This window comes from Pleurodeles waltl, chromosome 5 (assembly GCF_031143425.1).
Source record: "Pleurodeles waltl isolate 20211129_DDA chromosome 5, aPleWal1.hap1.20221129, whole genome shotgun sequence".
Lineage (NCBI taxonomy): Eukaryota > Metazoa > Chordata > Amphibia > Caudata > Salamandridae > Pleurodeles > Pleurodeles waltl.
In genome coordinates this window covers 1,373,897,055-1,373,917,953 of record NC_090444.1, presented here as the reverse complement: position 1 = coordinate 1,373,917,953, position 20,899 = coordinate 1,373,897,055, and the positions used below count along the sequence as shown (strand labels likewise).

Below are 20,899 nucleotides of genomic sequence, written 5' to 3'. Positions count from 1 at the left end.
ACACGGGGGGTCTCGAGAAACCCTAGGTTTCGATATACGCAATTTAACTATATGCACCAAACGTACCTCTCACCATCCAGGATCAAACGAATGCTCCCCAGCTCGGACCCAGCCTGCCCAAGGTGCCAAGCCCCGCTGGCGCATTTCTACCACATGGTATGGGGCTGTGCCCAGGTGCGGGCGCAGTGGAGTGTAATAGTGGAGAAGGTATCGGCACTGACGGGGTTGGTACTTACAGCAGACCCTAAATCCTGCCTTCTAGGTCTGAGACAGAGAGACAAGAAACATAAGCATCTACACAAGTTTATAGATCTAGCCTATGTAATGTACAAAAGACTGATAGCAATGAACTGGAAATCAGCCGCTGCCCCGGATCTGGCAACCTGGCACAGCACGATACTGAGATGGGCCAGTGCAGAACTAATGGTGCTGCAAAACTTAACAGGGAGGCTCCACCGGCAGGCGGGCAGGGAGGAGTGGGAGACTCTGATAGGTAGACTAGAGGCCAAAAGCGACGAGAAACCGCCATGAACTAGAGCACATGACAATTCTAGGCAGTCGGCCGCCTGTCGGGGTTGCCCTCATCCCTCGCAGGGTCCTACCGACTTGTACCGCATGACCGACCGGTGCTCCCGCGGCCACCTGTGCCGCTCAGAGTGATCCACAGCAATTGCTCAAAGCGGGACTAGCACTCCACACAGACACAAAAGCCAACGTGGCCCAGACACCACACACTCCTTCCGATCCGGACCTCCCCCTCACAGCACATAAACACTAGACAAACACTAGACACATAAATGAACAAACCCACTCCGGGGCTTGTTTGTCTACAATCCACACATGGCAAAAGCAAACGTCTTGAAACAGTTAAGTTGTTGTTGTCAAAGTGTTAAACTGTGTATTAATAGTGTAATAGATCTATCACATTTCGATACTGTATTTGCCATACGCTGGAAATGGATCTAAAGCGAAATGCACTAAAAATATGTTTAAATTTTTTTTTTTTTTAAACTACCCTGACCCCCCTCACCCTAAACACATGCCCCACCCTCTCCTAAAAGATACCACGGCCCCCTGCCCTAAACCTTAAAACCTACCCCACCGGTCCTAAAAACTACCATGACCACCCCCACCCTGAACCCTAAAACCTACCCTAACCTGTCCTAAAAACTAGATTTCCCGGCCGAACCCTAATACCTACCCTGCCCTGTCCTAAAAACTACCCCAAACCAGTACAGCTACCCCATCTTTTCCTAAGAGCTACCCCGATCCTCTGCCCCCACTCTGAACCCTAAAAACTAGACGGCCCGTCCTAAACCCTGAAACCTGCCACAACTCTCTCCTAAAAACTACCTCGAAACGCTCTCCCCCCCCCAAAAAGCTAAAACCTACCCACCTGGTCCTTAAAAATTACACCACCCCCCCAAATCCAAAACCTACTTTGCCCTGTCCTGTCCTAAAAAGCCTTGACCCTTACACCAACCCCTTAAAAAAAAAAAAAAACACCCCACCAGCCCTTGCCCCACTTACCCTTTCACGGCAGTCCTCTCCCGGCTGTTCAAACGGTGTGCATGAGCCACACATATGCATGGTGCCTTAACCATTTGCGTGGTTCAGGCAACTGTGGTAATGCTTGCGTGGCTACGGCCGCTTCCCGTCATAGACCTGTAGCTAACCTGCTTTCCAGGAGCACACAAAGGTACATTTTTTGGTGTGCTCTTTACAAACATTCGATTCTTGTGCTGCAGAACAGTAGTAGTTAGTTGCAAGGCACGGCTGAATCTCCGTGCTATGGAATATGCAGAATAAACAGTGGCAACGTTATGGAGTGTAGCACAACATACACAGAGCAATTAGAATTATGCGATTTAGCAGCTGCTGAGATTTTCACATAATTACAGATTTGCCACACTTTTCAAATTACTCCACTTGCTGCAAATTAGCAGATTTTACTAAAAAAACATTTTTTCTAGCTCAAAAGTGACTAAAAGTGCAGCAGGATGTCTTGTAAGGAACTTTGCATAGATGGACTGGTCGCCTTCCTGTTGCTTATTGTTACATTTTGGTGTTAAACAGGTACTAATGAGGTGTAACCAATGCCCAGGGAGTGTTCAGAGCTTAAAAAGGGATGAAATAATGAAATAATACTATTAAAATTTGTGCTGCATTATGCAAATAATTAGCTTTTTCTAGCTGCATAATTTACTGAACCCTGCAGCATAAACTGGCCGTCTCCTGCCACATACTTCTATTGGCCCTGCATATAAATGCGCCTTCTCCTGGTCTACATTGCACTGTCAGTGACACGTGCATATACATGAGGGCTGCTTCATCAAGGAGTTCAGATATGTGTCACGTGCCAAAACGATGCCACAGCACTTCCTCTGAGCGGGATGGCTGCAGCAACTAGATAAAAGTAATTAAAGAGACTAATCATGTCTTCCTGGAAAGGATGCCCAGGGACATCTTAAGGATTTTGGGGGCCCTGGGCAGTGCTTAACTTGTACATTAAAACGTGCCGGTGCCCAAAGCTCTCCTCTTAAACACGCGGCTGCTGCAATAAAATGTGGGAACAGAATTCTGAGGCAGCATAATACTGAAGCCATCTCGGGCCTCTTCAATCCATGTAAAGCCACTCTCTGCCCTTTCAGCTCACTCTTGTAGCTTCCGGATTTCTCCCATTGTGACGCTTTTTCATTATTCCCTTCCTCTGTCTTTCCCATGTGTGTCTTTTGCTCGCAGCAAATGCTTGAAGCAGAAGAATAAGCCCCAGCCCGCAAAAATAAGTGCTGGTACTCTTCACCGGAAACAAGCCCAAATTAAGCAGTGGCCCTGGGCCAAACATATTTAGGGGCCCCTGTTCGAAACAGATTTTAATGTATGATACAATATCAGCTTTTTCGTGCCCTCTTTGGCCAAGTCACTGACTGCACAGGTGAGATGTCCAAATACTAAATATGTTTACATGTAATATTCAGGGATAGTGATGTGTGTTTTCAATATTGTAACGCAGCACCCACACACTAATATTACTGCAAATAATCTGTGGGGCCCCTTCCCATTTCTTACATGTGAGGTCCTGTTTTGATCTAAAAAAAAAATATGGATACTGCATGAAAAACACATTTCCCTGCAAAACGTCCGCAGGAGACTAACCCATCACCCGCATTTAAAATGAATTAAAGGAAATCTGTTTAACAACTATTTCAGATCATCAGATCAAGACTCTGCAGAATAGAGCTGGCTTTATCATAGGGCCCCCATGAAAGGCTGGTGCCTCCGGCCCTGGGCCAGAGCCCACTTTGCCCATGCCTTAAACGTCTGTTTGCCTTGGGACATTATCTGGACATGGGTAGACCGTTGGCCCAAAGCAAGGTAATGGGATGGGATGCAGGACATTCAACATTTAACACTACCAGAGATTCACTTTCACATATAGTTGGGTACATGTGCCTTTCTATCTTTTACAAAGTCAATGCAACAGCAAAGCCACCACTGTGTAAAGGTTTCACTTGCCATCCAGACTAAAGTAAACAAATACAGAAAAGTAATGTGACAAATAAATGTATACAATTTAGTTTGAAGTCCTATTCAGTCCCACTACCAGCCTTTGCAGCCAACAGCAAATGGTGAGCAGCTCTCTTTAAAATGTGTCAACCTCCTCTTGCTGCTCTATCAGGCTGCAAGGTCCAGATGCGGGGCCCCCTCCCTGGGTCTTATAGCTATTGTGTAGCACTGTGAGACCCAGGGTATGTGGGCCCCCTTCCCTGAGCCTCACAACTAGGGTTGCCACTGGTATTTTGATCTCTCACCAGCACAAAAATAAACAAAACTATTTAAGACAGTATTTTTTTTTAGCCCTAATCAGTACATAATTTAAACATCAAATATAAATAGAAAGCTTTTTTTAAATGTGTACTCAAGTCACTTTAATGATCCACGTCTATTCATTAAACACATAGAAAATATATGTTACAAACGAACACATGCAATTTTGTTTCAAGTCCTATTTAGTAACATATACCAGCCTTTGCACAAATGGCAGGTATTTTTCTTTTTAATAGGTGGCAACCCTCCTCACTGTGCTCCATCAGGCTGCAAGGTCCAGATGTATGGCATCCTTCCCTGGGCTTGTAGCCACTGTGTTGCTCTCTGAGACCTAGGGAAGAAGTCCCCTCTCCTGTGCCTCGCAGCGCTATACTATGGAACTGGAAACCAGGCTCAAGTCCTGCCACTGGCTGAACGTCCTGTGATTCATGGCAAATCACATAAATCCCCATATGTGAAAAAAATATTCTGACCTTGTGTAATGCACCTGGTGCCAGTGTAAGGTGTTCCAAAGACCATGGGCAGAGTTAAAAACTGAAATGCTGTTTAACAATTAACTCATGCCCTGGCACTGTTGCTTTCACAGTTCATACTGAGTGGCGGCTGGGAAACTTAATGGATGATTTAATTTGTGTACATGCATGGTGTATGCAGTGCAGATTAATTCCATTACTAAAGGTGTGGGAGGTGCAGCGGCACTCACAAAACAACTGTGCTAATAACCCTGCTGCAGTTCCAGAGTTAGAACAGGGAAGCATGGAGTTTGGTTGATGGTCGGTTGAATGGTCACTAAGGGGCCAGCAATGCCAAGTTTCCTGTCTCAGTGCATGATGTGATGCTCCAGTCCAGGTTTTTTCTGTGAATTCTGGCACTTGCAGTCATGTTTACTCCATGATAAAACAGGACTACAAAATCCCAAAATTCAAAGAAAAAAAATCTGAATTGGAGTAGCACATCATGGATGGGCCTATGAAAGTTGGCAGCTACCAGGACCTTGAAAATATTTATGGGTGTTAGAAGAGAGCATCTTAAAAACTCTAACGGCTGCACAAAGGTGTTGAGAACTGACTCCCAGTGATTATACTGGTTCGTAGCTACAGACATTTTAACCACTTTAACTCCGTTTGGGAAAAGCTGAGTGTGTTTGCTGCACTATATGTTTTGGGGCAGGACCCCCTGTTGGTCTAGCACTGCTTCATGTTTCACATGTCTAGCTTACTTTCCTTTCCTAGTGGTGTTCATTTTTCTCCTGGATTTTGTTTTTTGTATGTTTTCCATGCAACATATCAATATGTTATTGTGCATATTTTGAACCAACTTGCCTATTGGTATCTGTGTGAGTGTAAGTTGTTGGTGGGAGAGTATGACTGATAGCTCTGGAGTTGAGATGATAGGCAGTGTGAGGTTCTCACAGAGGCTGTCAGTGAGTCAAAGGTGTTTAGAGTACTACCAATGGGGTTGTCCAAGTTGAAGCATTTTTGCATATTTACTGTGAGTTTCTTTTTTGCTGTAGAACTAACTTTATATATAGGTCAAACTGTACCTGATGAGATGGCGCAACCTCACTATCAATGAACCCTGATACTTGCAGATTACACTTATATTGCTGATATTGGAGTAAATGCCTGCAGATCCAGTATCAATCTGTGTAGAATGTCCCTACAGATGTTAAGGTACCTTCCTCCAACTGTAGCCTCTTTATTTTTCAGATTTTTACTTTCTATTTTCTATTGTGTGGGCCACGATGGAAAGAAGTAGGTTTTGGATAAAATGTACAGTATTATTAAGTTGCGTGATAGCAACATATGTTGTCCACAGTGTTAAAAAAAAAATATGGAGGTACTACAGGAGTCACCGTGTTAAAGGCAATCACAAGTATGTTTTAGATAGAGCTGTGTAAATAATCATTGGTAAGCAGGAGGGGATAGGATATAAGAAACATTTACATTTGAAATAGAATCCTAATCATTTTTCAAGATAGGTATAGGGGTATATTTGAGAAACCTACACATACTGCATGTTCCCACTTTTGTTTATAAAATGGTATTTCATTTTACATTTATGCTGCAGGTTCACGCTTTTTAACATAAGGAAAATGGCTTGCCTTGACCGCAACTTGGATAGAAATATGCCTTTGGTGCATTCAAGCGGAAAAGGAAGCAGGAACAGATTGAAGAAGATAAAAGTCAGCGGGAAGCGTTACTTAAGTTTATGAGAAGAGGGATGCAATAAGGAAAGTAACCCCAACACAGCAGTCCTCCAGTTCCAAAATCAGGAGACCGAGAACCCACAGGACCAGCATCTAGCATCAACTGCTGCTAGTGTGCTCATTAAGTACAACAGTAAAGAGGTGAAGAGCATTCTGGGTCAAGATCATAAACACATCACTACTACTACAGCCAGTATAGTCTCCAATTTTGAGGAACTTGATCAGGAACATAGGCAAGAACTTACAAAAGGACCAGCATCACAGTTGCAAGATCAGGAACCGAAGGACCAGCAGCAAGTTCCAACCTCCAAGGACAGGTACAAAGGAACACGAAGGGGAAACAGCAAAACAGCAACTTAAGGTCACAATTTATATGCCATCTGTATTTTGTGATAATGAAGTAAAGAACCAGTATGGCCAGCGGCTACACTTTGTAAAAGTGGCAAAGACTGATAGCGATGAAACTACTAGCAAAACTGCCAGAAAGTTTTTCCAACACCCAGATGACGACGTGGGAAAATGGCCTGCTATTCAAGATGTTAAAATACGTTGCTACCTAGTAGAAAGAGGACCTGCCCAGACTGGACCTAGTGCATGTGATCATTTCCCACGTGACTCTCAAAATCTTTATTTCAAAAGGGAAATGAGTAATGGTCAGCAAATTAACCTAAAGGGGCTAGTTTTTTCGATGTACAAAATGCAGTATTTTGTTTCTGCTGCACATTATTTACCATTTCTAACACTTCGCTTGTGAGCAGCTTTTTGTCTGACTGGCACCATCTTGGACAGCGTTTATATGAACATGAAATTTCTCAGGGGCACCTAAAAAATATTAGGAAGCGGAAGGAGCTCGAACTTTGACCACGTAAGGAACGCACTATTGATAGGCAAACCTTTGCTCAAATCCAGTAGGAGAGGAGGCACTGGCGAAATCTCCAGGAGAGGCTCCTAGTAATTACACAGCACCTAGCAGAACATAACTTGGCATTCTGCTGCAGAGTTGACCGGTTAAACCAACGCCACAATGGCAACTTTTTAGGACTTGTACAACTTTTAGGCAAATTTGAGTTACCACAAATGAGATTTATGTGTATCATCTTGGCAAACACATTCAGAACTAATTGATTGAGCTGATGTCTGAGATGGTTCTCAAAGAAATCCAACAGTGTGCTGGAAAGCCAAATATTACTCAGTGCTCCTTGACTGTACTCCTGATTTGAGTGATAAAGAACAAATTACATTTACTGCAAGATTTGTCAGCTCTACAAATGGATATGTAACTATTGAGGAACATTTCATTGGATTAATTCCCCTGGAAGTGCAAACTGGACAGGCTCTTACTGATGCATTGTTGCGCAAGCTGCAGGAGCTGAAAGTCTTGCTCACTGTCGTAGGCAAGGTTATGACAATGGTGCAAATATGTGTGGGCAATACAGTGGCGTGCAAGCTCGAATCTTTAAAGAGAACATGCAGGCATTTTTTTTTTTTTTTTACATCGTGCGCTTGTTACAATTGGAACCTGGTTTTGGGAAATGCTGCAGCTATATCTACATATGCTGCCAACATCAACAAAAAGGGGGAATATATTAATTGAAGCTGGAATCACCCTTTCCTTCAAAAGCCTCACTGCTACTTGGTGGGAATGACATCTGGAAAGCGTCAAAAACTGTCCTATGTCAGATGAGTCTAATACAAGAAGCAGTTCTGCAGGTGTCTGAAATGGATAAAGATTTGAAAAACGAATTGAAGCAACATCACTAGCACCAGAGCTTGCACAACATGAATTCATGCTATGCATGGCCATATTGTGTGATGTTTGAAAGAGAATTAATACAGTCAGTAAACTGATGCAGAGTGAGAACATGCAGCTTGATGTAGCTGTGAAACACATGCAGGAACTACTTGCATACTTGACAAAGTTTCGCCACGAGGGATTTACAGCTGTACTTGAACTTGCAGATGAATTGGAAATTCCTAAAGAATTCAAAGGTGATTGGAGAATATCCCCCGCCATCCCCCCAAAGAAAGACAATGTTTGGAGATGACACTTCAAAAAGGGTCCCAAAAGAGCAATTTCGCATTCAGTTGTTCAATGATCTTGTTGATGCAGCAATTATGTGCATTGACAGATGATTTGAGCACCTGAAAAATCCCAAAGGCAATTTGGCTTTCTTTATATTTCCAGCTTAAAAAACATGAAAAGGGGAGCCCTCAAAGGCACTGCAATGATCTACACTATCGCCAGACAGCACAGCTGATAGTGTTATATCTTCTGACATAGGATGGGTTTGAACTGTTTCATGAGATTCTTTCTTACTCAAATCCTTTCTGAAAAATTAAATATGTTAGAGGCTCTTCATTATATTTGTAATAAGAGACTGAACGATATCTATCCAAAATGTGTGCTTGCCCTATAAGTTCTGCTCACAATTCCAGTGACAGTAGCATCTGCTGAACGCAGTTTCTCATGCCTCAAACTGATAAAGACTTACGCTCAACGATGTCCCAGGAACGACTATTAGGACTGGCCCTTCTTTCAACTGAAGGAGATATTGCAGCAACACTGGACTACAGTGAAATGATGTGTGCCTTTAGCAGAAGAAAGGCTAGTAGGACCACAATTTAGCATGAAGTGCAATCCATGAGATATTGCTTTGTCACAATGAATTTCCTTATTCAATTTTGTCCTGTCAGAAATATCTCATTCAATTATCTCCGATGTTCTCAATGGGGGCGGTGAATTATTTTAAGATAATGAAGCAGGAGAGGATATGTTGCTAGGGAAACTACACTGGCTATTGGTACTCATAATTGCAGAGACTCACAAGAGTAATCAACACAGTAATCTTGCTGACCTAAAAGACGTACTCTCCTATGAGATCACAGAGTATTAGAAGTATCATGCAGAAAGCATAATTTATTGATTACAAAACGGTCAACACTGAAATATCTAAGCAGCATTTCTGAGAATTGGCTCCACTGCAACAATGTACCACAAAGCAAACAAAACATAATTCAAACAGATAATCAAACTCGAACGGCTGACATACTTCTCCATTAACAAAAGTATACCTTTCACTAGAGAGCAATATTTTATTACAAACAAAAGGGTACATAATGTATCAGAAAATAAATTCAGGATAAAGTGCTACCTTAATGGAGAAATAAGGAATATCAGTTTGCAGTGACAGTTACAAGTAGTACATTTTGTACATATAAGTGAATAAATACAATTATCACCTGTAGTGATGTGATTGATGCACTGTGGCCTTGTAGGACAGCAAGAGGAGCGCATGTTCTCAGGCACCATACTCTTATCATTTTATCACAACTCCCTGCAGCAATCATTGTGTTCTCGTAATTCACTGCCATATCCGAAATCTCAGCAGCATGACCTCTTAAAGTGGCCAATAACCGTCCATCATCAGTTGACCAAATTTTGACCAGGCAGTCATCAGAACCCTAGAAGCACATTTAATAATTGTTAAAAGTTCTAGAGCAATCAATATGTATGCCTGTAATCCATAATTTACAAAGACATGATGCATATTTTTGGGACAAGAAGACATATCAAAAGAGTTCAACAGAAAGACGTCAAACTCAAACCAAAGCCGTCCAGGAGTACAAAATCCACACTGGGACTTTCAGGTTATTAGTTCTTCTTCATGAAAAGGTGAAAACATGTCATATTTACAAAAACAGAATCAAGATAAGGAAAATAGGTTTTAACAAAAAACAAAAACTCTGACACAAAGCAAAACATGCTTTATTTGATCACACAACCTTGGAAATATTGTGTACCTGTTTTCCAGCAGTAATTATTTTATCAACTTCTAGAACTGTCAATACTCTATGTAAGCATCAAATTAAAGTTACATCTATTTATATCTCAAGCAATATATACAACATATACAGAACTAAAATCACTGCCTTTTAACAGTTACTTAAATTAAATCTTGGTTATCATTTGAAGGTCAAGAGTTTTGGATCATGTCACAGTTCCCGCTACAGGGGTTCTAGGTCAAGCATGGCGAGAGCATTAGCCAACTGCAGCATTAAGTAAAACAAAAATCATGCATTACTGAAAAAAAAAAAAAAAAAGTGGTGCTTAGGATCAGCCCCCTTCAACCTCTGCTGTAATGGACTGTTTCAAATCCACAAGATAACACACATTCACTGATGGAATGTGTTAGACGCTTTATCCATTGGCTTTGCTAGTGATGTGGATCTCCCTTTGGATCAAACCACATGCATCCAACTCGATAGTTGCAGTGCTCATCATTTTGAGTGGTATCATTTTTGCTTCTTCACGCCCATCTCGGCAAGGGAAAGGACAGAGGAGCTTGCCTGGCTTAAGTCAGTACTCTGCACAGCCTCCTCACTCATATGGCTACCTGTCACTATTTACTGACTGTTAATTATGCAGTTACTGCATGCCTGTCTTCAGCCAGTTCCATAGTTTATTGATTTAGTGTCCAAGTTTCGCACAGGTACGTTTTTTCATTCTTTTGGAGGACGTGAGGTTAAGAGAAGTTTGAGAATTTTGAGGGGCTCCTGCTGCAACTTCGGAGCCAAAGGAGATGCTCATGTGAAAAAACACTTTCTAGTTAAACCGTGACAGAAAAAGAGCAAGTTGAATCATTTTCAGTACTTAATGAGTTGGGTGTGTTTATGCAAAAGCATGTACTTCACTGGTTAACATCCGGTTTCATCTGACATGGCTCTACAACCACAGTCAAACGCCATTTTTGCTCAAAGTGACGCTCTCTAACATTTACCAATTTAATTGTTTGTGTTTTTCGCTCTGATTTACATACCTAGTTTTTAAATGTTTAGGTCTACCTTGTTCACTATCTTCATGTGTCCACTTGCCGTGTGTCACCTGCATTGAGCCTGTTTCATCATTCAGCTGCCAGCATAATTCATTCACGTACATCTATTTGTGAGGCAGGGCAGAAGACTTTTTTGTAACCACTACTCTGAGGAGGGCAGGCTTTAGTGCTGGTGGCACCCAGTGCAGCAACATTTCTTGCGCCGCCCCCCCCCCCCCATGTGACTTCAGAAGTGCTGTCCAAGCTCTCGCACTTGCATCTGTGTGGTGGTAACACCATGCTCCATGGCCTTCTAAATTCCACACCGGAGCCCCTTAAGTGAATCCTACACGCAATGCCAAGTCTCATCCAGTTCCTGAAGAAATAGGATCACAACACCCACATCCTGAAGAAACTATACTGGCTCCACCTTTGATAGCCTGTACCGTCTTCAAAACCAGCCCCATCATTTACAAAGCCATCATAATCTGCATCTCTGCCCCTCTTACAAATAAGCTCACCATCTCAGGTGGCACTCTGCACACCTGCAGCTAGGACACAATCAGACTCCAGATCAAGGAGTTTAAAAGAGGCAAAACACAGAACAGCAGTAGTTTTTCATCTATGCACCCTGATTTTGAGACAACATCTCCAAATCCATCAAGACTGCCTGAAAGCGGCTCCTATTTAGTAAAAGTCTAAAGATGAAGCTGCTAGAAAGAACACTACATCAGAAAGCATTATTATTCTACACATCAAGTACCATTCAACTTTATGCTCGTCTTTGACCCTGTACAGTGCTCCACTGCCTTTGGGCTAGGCTCATACTATAGAAATACCATATACATAAGTCAACTGTAGATTTTAGTTGGAGAGAACTGGAATGCTCAACATTTTATTTAGCCTTTCAGAGAGTCCCAATCTCGCTTTGCTCAACTGATTCAATTCAATCAATGTTGGTCAGCAATTAGCCATATATTTAACTATGACCTCTAATTCCATTCATGGTAATCACCTCAATTTAAATTTTCCACCAATCAATTAAAAAAAAAGCAGGATTCATTGGATAGACATCCCAAATGATGTTTAGTTTTCAGATACCATGCCTCTTTGATTTGTAATACCATCATAATGAGTCAAAGATTAACTACGGTCTAGTTTGTGCTGATCAAACCTTTGAGTGCCATTCACCAGATAGTCTTTTCTATAATCTGTACTTGTTTTATTTCTCACCCCCTCACCACTTTGGCCTTTATATAGTGCCTTTGTCAGAAATTCTACAGTACAATGGTGATACCCAAAACTCCCTTACTGTACATCTAACCGCTCAAACATCAGCCACCTGAAAACTGCCATCAACATATCGACTGGATATCAGACTTCTCCATGAAACTGAACCTGGACAAGTCTGAATTCATACTTCTACATTCAAACAACCTCACCCCCTTAACACAAAGACGGATGAATGAATTAGTTCCTTATGCATATGCCCATTTTCTCATCACCAGTCAAATCTCATGTCAACAATCACATCAACAATCTAAAAAGCGGCAACCTATTATTTGAACCTTTATAAACATATGAAGAACTCCATGACATCAGACCAGCAGAACACGCACTAGTTCTCTTTCACATGGACATGAGGCCCACCATCCTAGCCAGTCACCCTAGAGAATCCATTTCATCCATAAAACTACCCTACATGCCGCAGCATGATTGGTAACAACCTCCAGGAAATTGGAACATGTTACACCAATTCTTAAACAACTCAACTTCCAAAAGAGCTTGTATAAGGCACAAATCCATTTACAGAGGATTTTCTTCATACTTATAATACAAACTGCTGGCGGTTTAAGAGAAATAAGATAGAAAGCAGGACTAATCCAAAATCTGAAATTCCTACAACTAAAAAGAAGTTAAACTGCCAGATAGACTTTCTCTAGTTTAGGACACAAATTGTGGAACCAAATACCAGAGACACAAAAATCACCCCTAACATACTTACCATCTGCAAGAGGATGAAAACATACATCTTCAAGCTCCACCTACCATAGATTTCCTGAACGTTAGTTACTTTAGTACATGTACTCCTCTGCTACTTAATGTTCTGACACTGTATGCATTTATAGGAATGTTGCCTAATTGGAGGTAGCAAGCAGATTTTTTGATGGGTCACTAAAGTCCTAGCAATGAAGATGCCTTTCAATTCTATATTTATCTTATCACATCTGCTGCAATTCAAAAACAGAGGTCAAATGTCAAACTATGTCTTCCAGCAAACTGCTTCTTATTTTTTTTAACATGGTTTGGTGTTTACTCCTCTCACTTTGCAGTCAGAGGAAGTAAAGTAAAGTGAACTGTGTATCAATCTTGCTTGGGTACAGGGTGTAGGATGTCATTTTTTGTAACACACAAGAAAACTTAAATACCCGTAAATTAACTGAATGCATTGAGCCGTTAGAAAAGCAAAAATAAAGCACATTTTTTGTAGTTCTGAAGCGTGATGGAACCTATTTTAATGGGAGCAAAATAAGTTGTTCAACCACTTTTTTTTGTTTTGATTATGGACAAATGATAAATATTCACTGAAACCAGATATCCACACATCATCATTTGTGTGCAGTATAGTTTTACCAGTAAATGTCTGTGCAAATGTAGTATCTATTTCAAAGTAAAATGTGCCGTCTGTAAATGGTAACGCACTCCCACACTATGCTTTAGTTACGTAAAAACAAGCCTACCTCATGTCTATGAAAGCTAGGTGGGTCACAAAAGGTAGTTCTAAAATTGGGTTGTGATCCTTAAAAGTTTGGGAAGCACTGTTCCATAGTTTTCTACGTAAAGGGCCCAGGTGCACAAGTGGCTAGGATTATGTTATATGATCATAAGAAGAAAAAAATACAGACTTTCCCACTTGGGAATTTCGTTCCAATCTTTAAATGGACTATGATACAACTGAAGATCAAAAATGACAAGGCAGACAATTTTGATTTATACAACTTATACTTACGGTAAATATCCTCCTGCCAGTTCGATCAAACGTCACACAGTACACTGAAGATAGGTGCCCTAGAATCCGTTTGTGCATTTTCATATGTTGGTACACAGGTGTTGGAACAAGATTTTCATATCTATACTTTCCATTTAGTTTTCTTGCAAAAAGTGTGTTTGCTGTCAACGTTAAAAAAACATACACTTTAATGTGGAAATGAAAAAAGAGGACCAAACAACAAAATTCAATCATCTTATTAACCAGCTCCAGCTTGTTAAACTGGCTTAAGAAATGCATAACCTATTATCATATTGATGTCACATTAAACTAAAATTAGCTCTTCCTTGAGTGATCTTTACTTCATTGACAAAATATTGCCTAGCACTAACCACATCTTCACAAACTCCATGATATGCAAAAATGTGCATTGCCTTCTAGGGTAAACGCAGAAGAATTGAATTTGAACCCAAGACCGTTTACATACAAGATTATGCACTACCAATTAAAAAAAAAAAGAACAAAAAAAAGACACACATACATCAAGGTACAAAAGCTGTTTAGGTGACCTGCACTCTTGATGGAGGATGCAGAAGATCAAGACTGCTACATCTATGGTAAACAAATTATCATCTAAAGGTAGGGAGTGTTGTTTTCAATAAAACTGCAACTGATTTTCCATATATCATGAGGAAGAACAAATATATGGGGTAGGACAATGGCTTTTCAAGTGCTATATATTTGATTTGACAAACTAAGCAACTTTTGGGCAATGGTTTTCAACTAGTGATTTTTTTGGTCAAGTGCTCCCGACTGGCATAGCTGCTTTCAGCTACAGAAGCAATTCAGAATACCAATGATCAAAAGATTACAGATTTTAAATATGATAAAGCACTCTCTGACCTATATTAAAAAGATATTCAAAGTTACTGAGGAACAAGGCTGAAGATAGGGTTCCTGTATAATGGAACAAAACTCAAAAGTGACTTGCATTACCCTTTTACCATTCAACAGGGGATATTTTATCCCTTATAATACATGGCCATACCATCACAGTTCCAACCAACTGCTTATCTTTGATATATTGCTCTTTCACATGAAATGGATAGTATGTTTGCAAACATGAAGAATAAAAGATACATTTGTAGTGCCAATTTAAGACTACCAAAAACAGTAATTTGTTGAAATAATAGTTTAGAATCAGTTTAATGTAAATCAGATATTAAAAAAAAAAATAATACTGTGGCTCAGTGTCAAAAACATGTAGAGATTCAGTTTTTTCTGTAGTGACCTATAAAGTGAAAAATAGGTCAACATATTGCCATAAATATCATTTCTGTGGATCCTTGTTCATTTCACAAAAATAAATTAGAAGACAAAAGACATTTCTCAGTTTAGGTGTTTACTCTACACATGTTATTATGATCCGTTTCCTGCCTCTTTGGCCATGGCTGCTGGCCCCGGCAGCATGCACTATGACGTAACAACTCAACTGCAATAACTTTCCAGTTGAGCAACTAAGTTATTTTCTTATTAAAAGGGACATCACAACTTCACTGGAATAAGAAAATGATAGGTGAGCTGTTATACAGAGATTTTAGGTCCCAATGCATTTTACTTCAGTAGTCTTAATACAAATTTATCTGATTTAAGGGTTTGCTGACATGCATGTCGGGAATAGAGGAACAGGACAAAATTTTGCTTTTTCTACTTTAAAACACACCAACCAAACTACATACTTCATACGTCAAACTATACCTCAGTAAAACAGAAATTAAGCCAAAAGAAAACCATGCGATCCCAACAGCAAATCAAGTCCCAACAGTCAATTAAACCTAGCCTGTCCTTGAGTCATCCTTCTGTGCTGCTAAAGTGCAGAGTTAAGTAGTCTATCCTATTTCTTGTTTACAGCTTTTTGAAATTCACATTTATAATTTTTAGATTGATTGGTGTACTTATTATCTTTTGATACTTCAATGACATTGTGATACTGTGTGAGGTTTGTTCTCAATGGTACACATACCTGCCACCCAAGAGAAGGAACCACTGCATACGTTCGAACAACCATCCAGATACAGGGCTGCAGCAGTAACTACGTCCAATGACCACTTATCTGTAATTATACACGGGCAACCCAATCCCATTTCACCAACTATTATATGTTCTAGGCAAATTTTCAAAAGACCTTCAAAAGGGTAAAGGGGTTCGTGCCAAAACAATCTGATGGATCTTGCAGATTCTTAATATAATGAATAAGACTTGAGTGAACCAAGGAAACTGGCTCCTTCTTAAACCCAGAGGTCCTGTAAGTGATGGAGTCAAACGCCAACAGCTTAGGCTACGATGCCAGATATGAGGATGTATTCCAAGACTTAAAATGTCCTCATCAATTGATTGGCACTCTTGGCAAAGTTCTTTTGTGATTAAATACTAGCAAAATACAAGGCAAAATGCTCCGGTACTGTTGGATGGATAACATATCTGCAGTATACAACATTAATCCATTTGGTAGATAACAAGTCTACATCACTTACAGAGTTGATCAAGGACTGACATTATTGCCTACAGATCTTGGTGACAGAAGTATCTGCCAGGGAAATCAAACATGAAACCACTGGTGTGTCACATACCAGAAGGATTTCAGCAACTAGAGCTAGAGACCAAAATGTTTTCATACACTGGTGTGGAGGTGCATAGTTTGTAGTGTCAGGTGTTATCCTATGGGGCTCCTCTGACGAGGACTGCAGATTTTCTTGTGAAAGGGCTCAAATACACAAAAATACATTATCTTCAGTCGCCGCCTGTCACGGGTCACTCCGTGGTGGGCAAACCGCTTCTGAGGGAACAACCCTTGACTTGAAAGTTCCCAAAAGGTATAACTTATCGATACGGTCTAAAAGAGGTCATTGTCAGCATTGGGGTATCAACACTGATCTTTACCTTTTAATGGGTGGGCGCATAATGAGGACTTGTACGGGAAAGACATTTCAGCTAACTTGACTATGTTGCTATGCTTAATTTATCATGAGCTTGTTTCAGATTCAAGAGTACTAGATCTATTTAGTGTGATGTTTATCCCAAATTGCTTTATAAAGGTGTAGGAGGACAAAATCCAACCCAAGAGTGGTGTTTTATTCACGTCCCTAATTAAATTATGTGATAAGATCCCTTAAAGCAAAGGAACACAAGATCAGTGACAGACTACGATGGTATGCCAACTACTGATCGTCATCAGTAAATCTTTTCATTTAGTATGATTTTGCATCCTTTCCCATTGGGAGCAATGGCTGGTGCAGGAGGCAGGCATAGAAACAACACTTTTGCATCCAATTCTGTAAGACGGGGCATGGCTTCTAAATCCTTAGTTTTTGGGTACTAGGATGAAGGTCATTTATAATAGAGCAGATGGGTCTATCTTCTTGTTAAGAGCTTTTGTTTTAGGAAGTGCAAGATACTACTGATCTATTGTTGTGAGCAACCGCTGAAATGGCATGAATCCACTGCACCAGTCCCAAACACAGAATGAACAGTTTTCTAGGTTACCAGAGTCTACCACTCAGGATTTTCTGAGGGGTCCAGGGAGAGCTGTTATTCTGCTTTACAAATCCCTCCCAATAATGGTCACAGGAAACCATTTTGATAAACCTAACTGGTTTGTAACGTCTACAGGAACGCTTGAGGGCTGGACATGGACACTTATAAGCTCTCCTAACATTAGCTGAAGAAACTCTTTAGATGTTAACAAACCTGCTAACAAGCTTTCCTCCTGGGATGACAATGGTCTTGGAGACTTTAATTTAGCCATGGACACTCAAATGGAGAAAAAACAACTAACTGCTTCCTTTAGGGTGAGTTCCCTGTCCAAATAGATGGTCCCAATAGGTTTAGGTGATATTTAGCATTAGAGATGCTTGGGTACGGAGCAAGATGGTGATCCTGTAGCCGTCGGCTGCAAGCCCCGCCCCGACACCATGCGGATGAACGCCTCGCTGCAGAGGACGTGGATCTGTGCTGTAGAGGTGCTGTGGCGGTGAATACGGTGATTGCGCTGTGTGCTGGTGTTGCCCTGCTACCCCCGACGCCGTATTGAGGTTGCTGAATGGCCAGACTTGCTCCGGGAGGCTTGGAGCTACCTGGAGCCTGGATCACAGGGCATAAACATGGCTTGACCGCGGGGGAAGGACGCGTCTGAGGAGGCCTAGCGCATGGGACAGCAGTTCGCAAGCAGGGGCAATATAAACTTTCCTGCACTCCTTGGAATCAATGTGTGGAGTGAGCGAGACGTTGGTCCCCCCCGATGCCATGCTGAGGTTGTTGGACACTGGGATATAAATGCAGTCTGGACTACGCGGCAAGGAGGATGTGCCCCTAGGTGGTATTTTATGGACTCTGATTGCGCCATTGAGGAGTACACTCTTTTGTATAGCAAGAGAGGTAGAGCACTGGCACACGATAATAAGGAGGATTGGCGAGTCAATAGGAGTCTGGCCGGGCTTCTGGAAAGTGGATATGGTGCCTAAAAGTACACAAAGTGTTGGAGACGGTAAAGAATGCTTGGCAGGTAGGTGGTCTGCGACAGGGCCGACTAAACTTAACAGTACAATTGGTGGTGGGACTGTTAAAGATGTGTCTAGTATGGGTAGGGTGGCTCAGACCGATCACAAAGCAAAGGGTAGAACGCAGCCCGTTATTACCAACTTTTCCACCAATAGAGGGCAAGAGAATAGTAACGTGAATCCTATACCTCCATATAAAGACGCACTAATGTGTGTGAAGGAGAATTTAGAGGTAACAAATCTTAGAGTGGAGTTGCCACAAGCTAATACTGGGCCCTCGGGACAGCCTGGACTCCGACATGATGCAAACTTGGGGAGGGAGAGTCAATTAGATGAGCCTAGGAGCCTGAAGGAGCAGATCGAGCACACTGAAGTAGACAACGGGGCACCCATCAATGTAAGCACGCATATGCAAATGGAAAGTTATAAAAAAAAAAAAAAGATACTCAAGACATCCATGGCACTGCCAACGAGCCCCCAGAATTCCACAACAGAAAGGGGAAAGAATTAAGTTTAGAAGTCAGTGAAGTCGTAAAAGGTCTGGATGTGGAGATTAGAAAGTTTGAATGGGGCAGAAAGAATATGGACTGGTCTAACTATGGAGGAAATAAATTCTACTCATTAAAAGAAGATTCAGATGCCATTAGTAGTGGCTGTAATCAAAGCAAAGATAAAGAGAGTATACCATCAGGGTCTGAGAGCTTATCATCGGCTGTAGGCCCCACAGTAAAACTGGAGCGGCGACACCACAGGCGCATAAAGTCGAGATCTGGCTCAACAGGTGGAACAGACCTCCCAGGACGGAGTGCTGCAAATCTTAAGTGGGACTACTCAGGAATCAGACTCTCGAGTAGGTAGAAGGACTCTGAGGCTATCCCGCCTCCTAATGCAGACGCAGGAGAAAAACGTATGAGTGACCCTAAAAATAATACAGCTAGCACAGATTTAAAAATGTTGCAATTGATGTATGGCACAATAAGGGAACTACAAACAAAGGCGAACGGAGAGCCAGCGAGCCTGGGCGGCCACCAAGCAACTGCAGGTCACGGTGCGAAAAGTAGCTAATACCAGCGGGGAAATAGAAGAAAAAGAAAAGTTAAATACAATGGAGAACAGAACTTCTGTAGGGGGTCCTGTGGCCGGAACTTAGTGATACCATCTTCAGACCGGTGGGGGTCTGATTGCTCAGATAGTTGGGGGGTGGGGAGGGGGGGTGGAGGGAGAGTGGTGGTGGAAAGGGGGAAGGGAGGGGAGAGGGGCGGGATAAAGGGAAGGAGAGGGAGGGTGTGGGGGAGGGGGTAGGCACTAAAAAAGAAAAAGAAAAGGATGACTGAAAGTTGATTATTGCAGAGGGTGAAGAGGGAGGAGGAGATTGTGAAGGTAAAAAGGGGAGGAATAAGAGACAAAGAATGTTCAAGTGTGATATTTGGCATAAGAAGATGGCAGCCAGAAATGGCAAAATGTGTATGATTATCTACAACTATATGTGCACAAGGGTAGTAGGTGAGAGACGATGGACAAAGGCTAGGATGCGAATTGCATCTATAAATATATGTGGGTTAAATAATCCCCAGAAAAGGTGAAAAATTGCTGAAGATTTGAAAACGCTGAGGGCGGACATTTATTGCCTACAGGAGACACATGTAGAGTATTGCAATAGATCTATCTTAGATTCTTTTGGGGATGAAGATAGTAATTTGTACTAAACAGAATGTTAAGACCAAAGTGGTTGCTATACTAGCTAGCAGTAGTAAATATAAGTTTACAAAACGGATTGCAGATAAAGATGGGTGTTGGTAGAGTGTCATCATAGTAAAGGATGTTTTACACCTTATGTTCCCTATATGTTGTAGTGATGGATGACCCATCAGTGTTCGATTTTATATCAGTGGAGTGGCCGTCCCCCTATATATTATGTGGAGATTTCAATTGTAATGGCTCTTGGGATGGTTTCAAAGATCTAATGGGTACCACCCTCAATAGATATTACGGACGTAAAAAAAGAGTATATAAAGCTCTTTGTAGCTTGCAAAAAGAAACAGGATTGATGGATGCCTGGCCAAGACTCTGTGCACCAGACCCTGGGTATACACACTATTCAGCTCCTCATGTGAACCTGGCCCGATTAGAATACTTTTTTTTAATCTCCCCTGAATTGTTCACAGGGGCACGGATGAAAATATATCCACTGTTCATATCAGATCATAATCCGCTAATATTGGAAATAAACATGGAGAGCTTTAAATATAATGAGAGGGTGGACCTTTGAGAGAGGGCTTCTTAATGATCCACGATATCGTCACCCTATGAATATACGGTTGAAGGAGCTTCTTGAAATTAATAGCGGGACTGCTTCAGTGGAGATTGGATGGGACACTTTAAAGACCGGGATACAGGGAGAAACTGAATTTCAGCCTCAGAAGGCAGAAGCATACCCAAACTCTGATTAAAGAAGCATATTTAAACCTCAAAGAGGCAGAAAGTCAACTTACCTTAGTTATTGAGG

The 20,899-nt window shown here is 41.4% G+C and overlaps 1 protein-coding gene across 2 annotated transcripts in view; it reads right to left on the bottom strand.

Moving 5' to 3' along the window:
* Window positions 1-20,899, bottom strand: part of PHIP (pleckstrin homology domain interacting protein) — a 1,338,206-nt gene that overhangs the window by 1,234,109 nt on the left and 83,198 nt on the right. For both annotated transcript variants that reach the window (XM_069235639.1, XM_069235640.1), the window contains 2 exons: window positions 13,859-14,019; window positions 9,278-9,499 (listed from right to left, as the gene is read on the bottom strand). In XM_069235639.1, coding sequence (XP_069091740.1) covers window positions 9,278-9,499; window positions 13,859-14,019 — 383 coding nt within the window. The remainder of the gene's footprint in view (window positions 1-9,277; window positions 9,500-13,858; window positions 14,020-20,899) is intronic.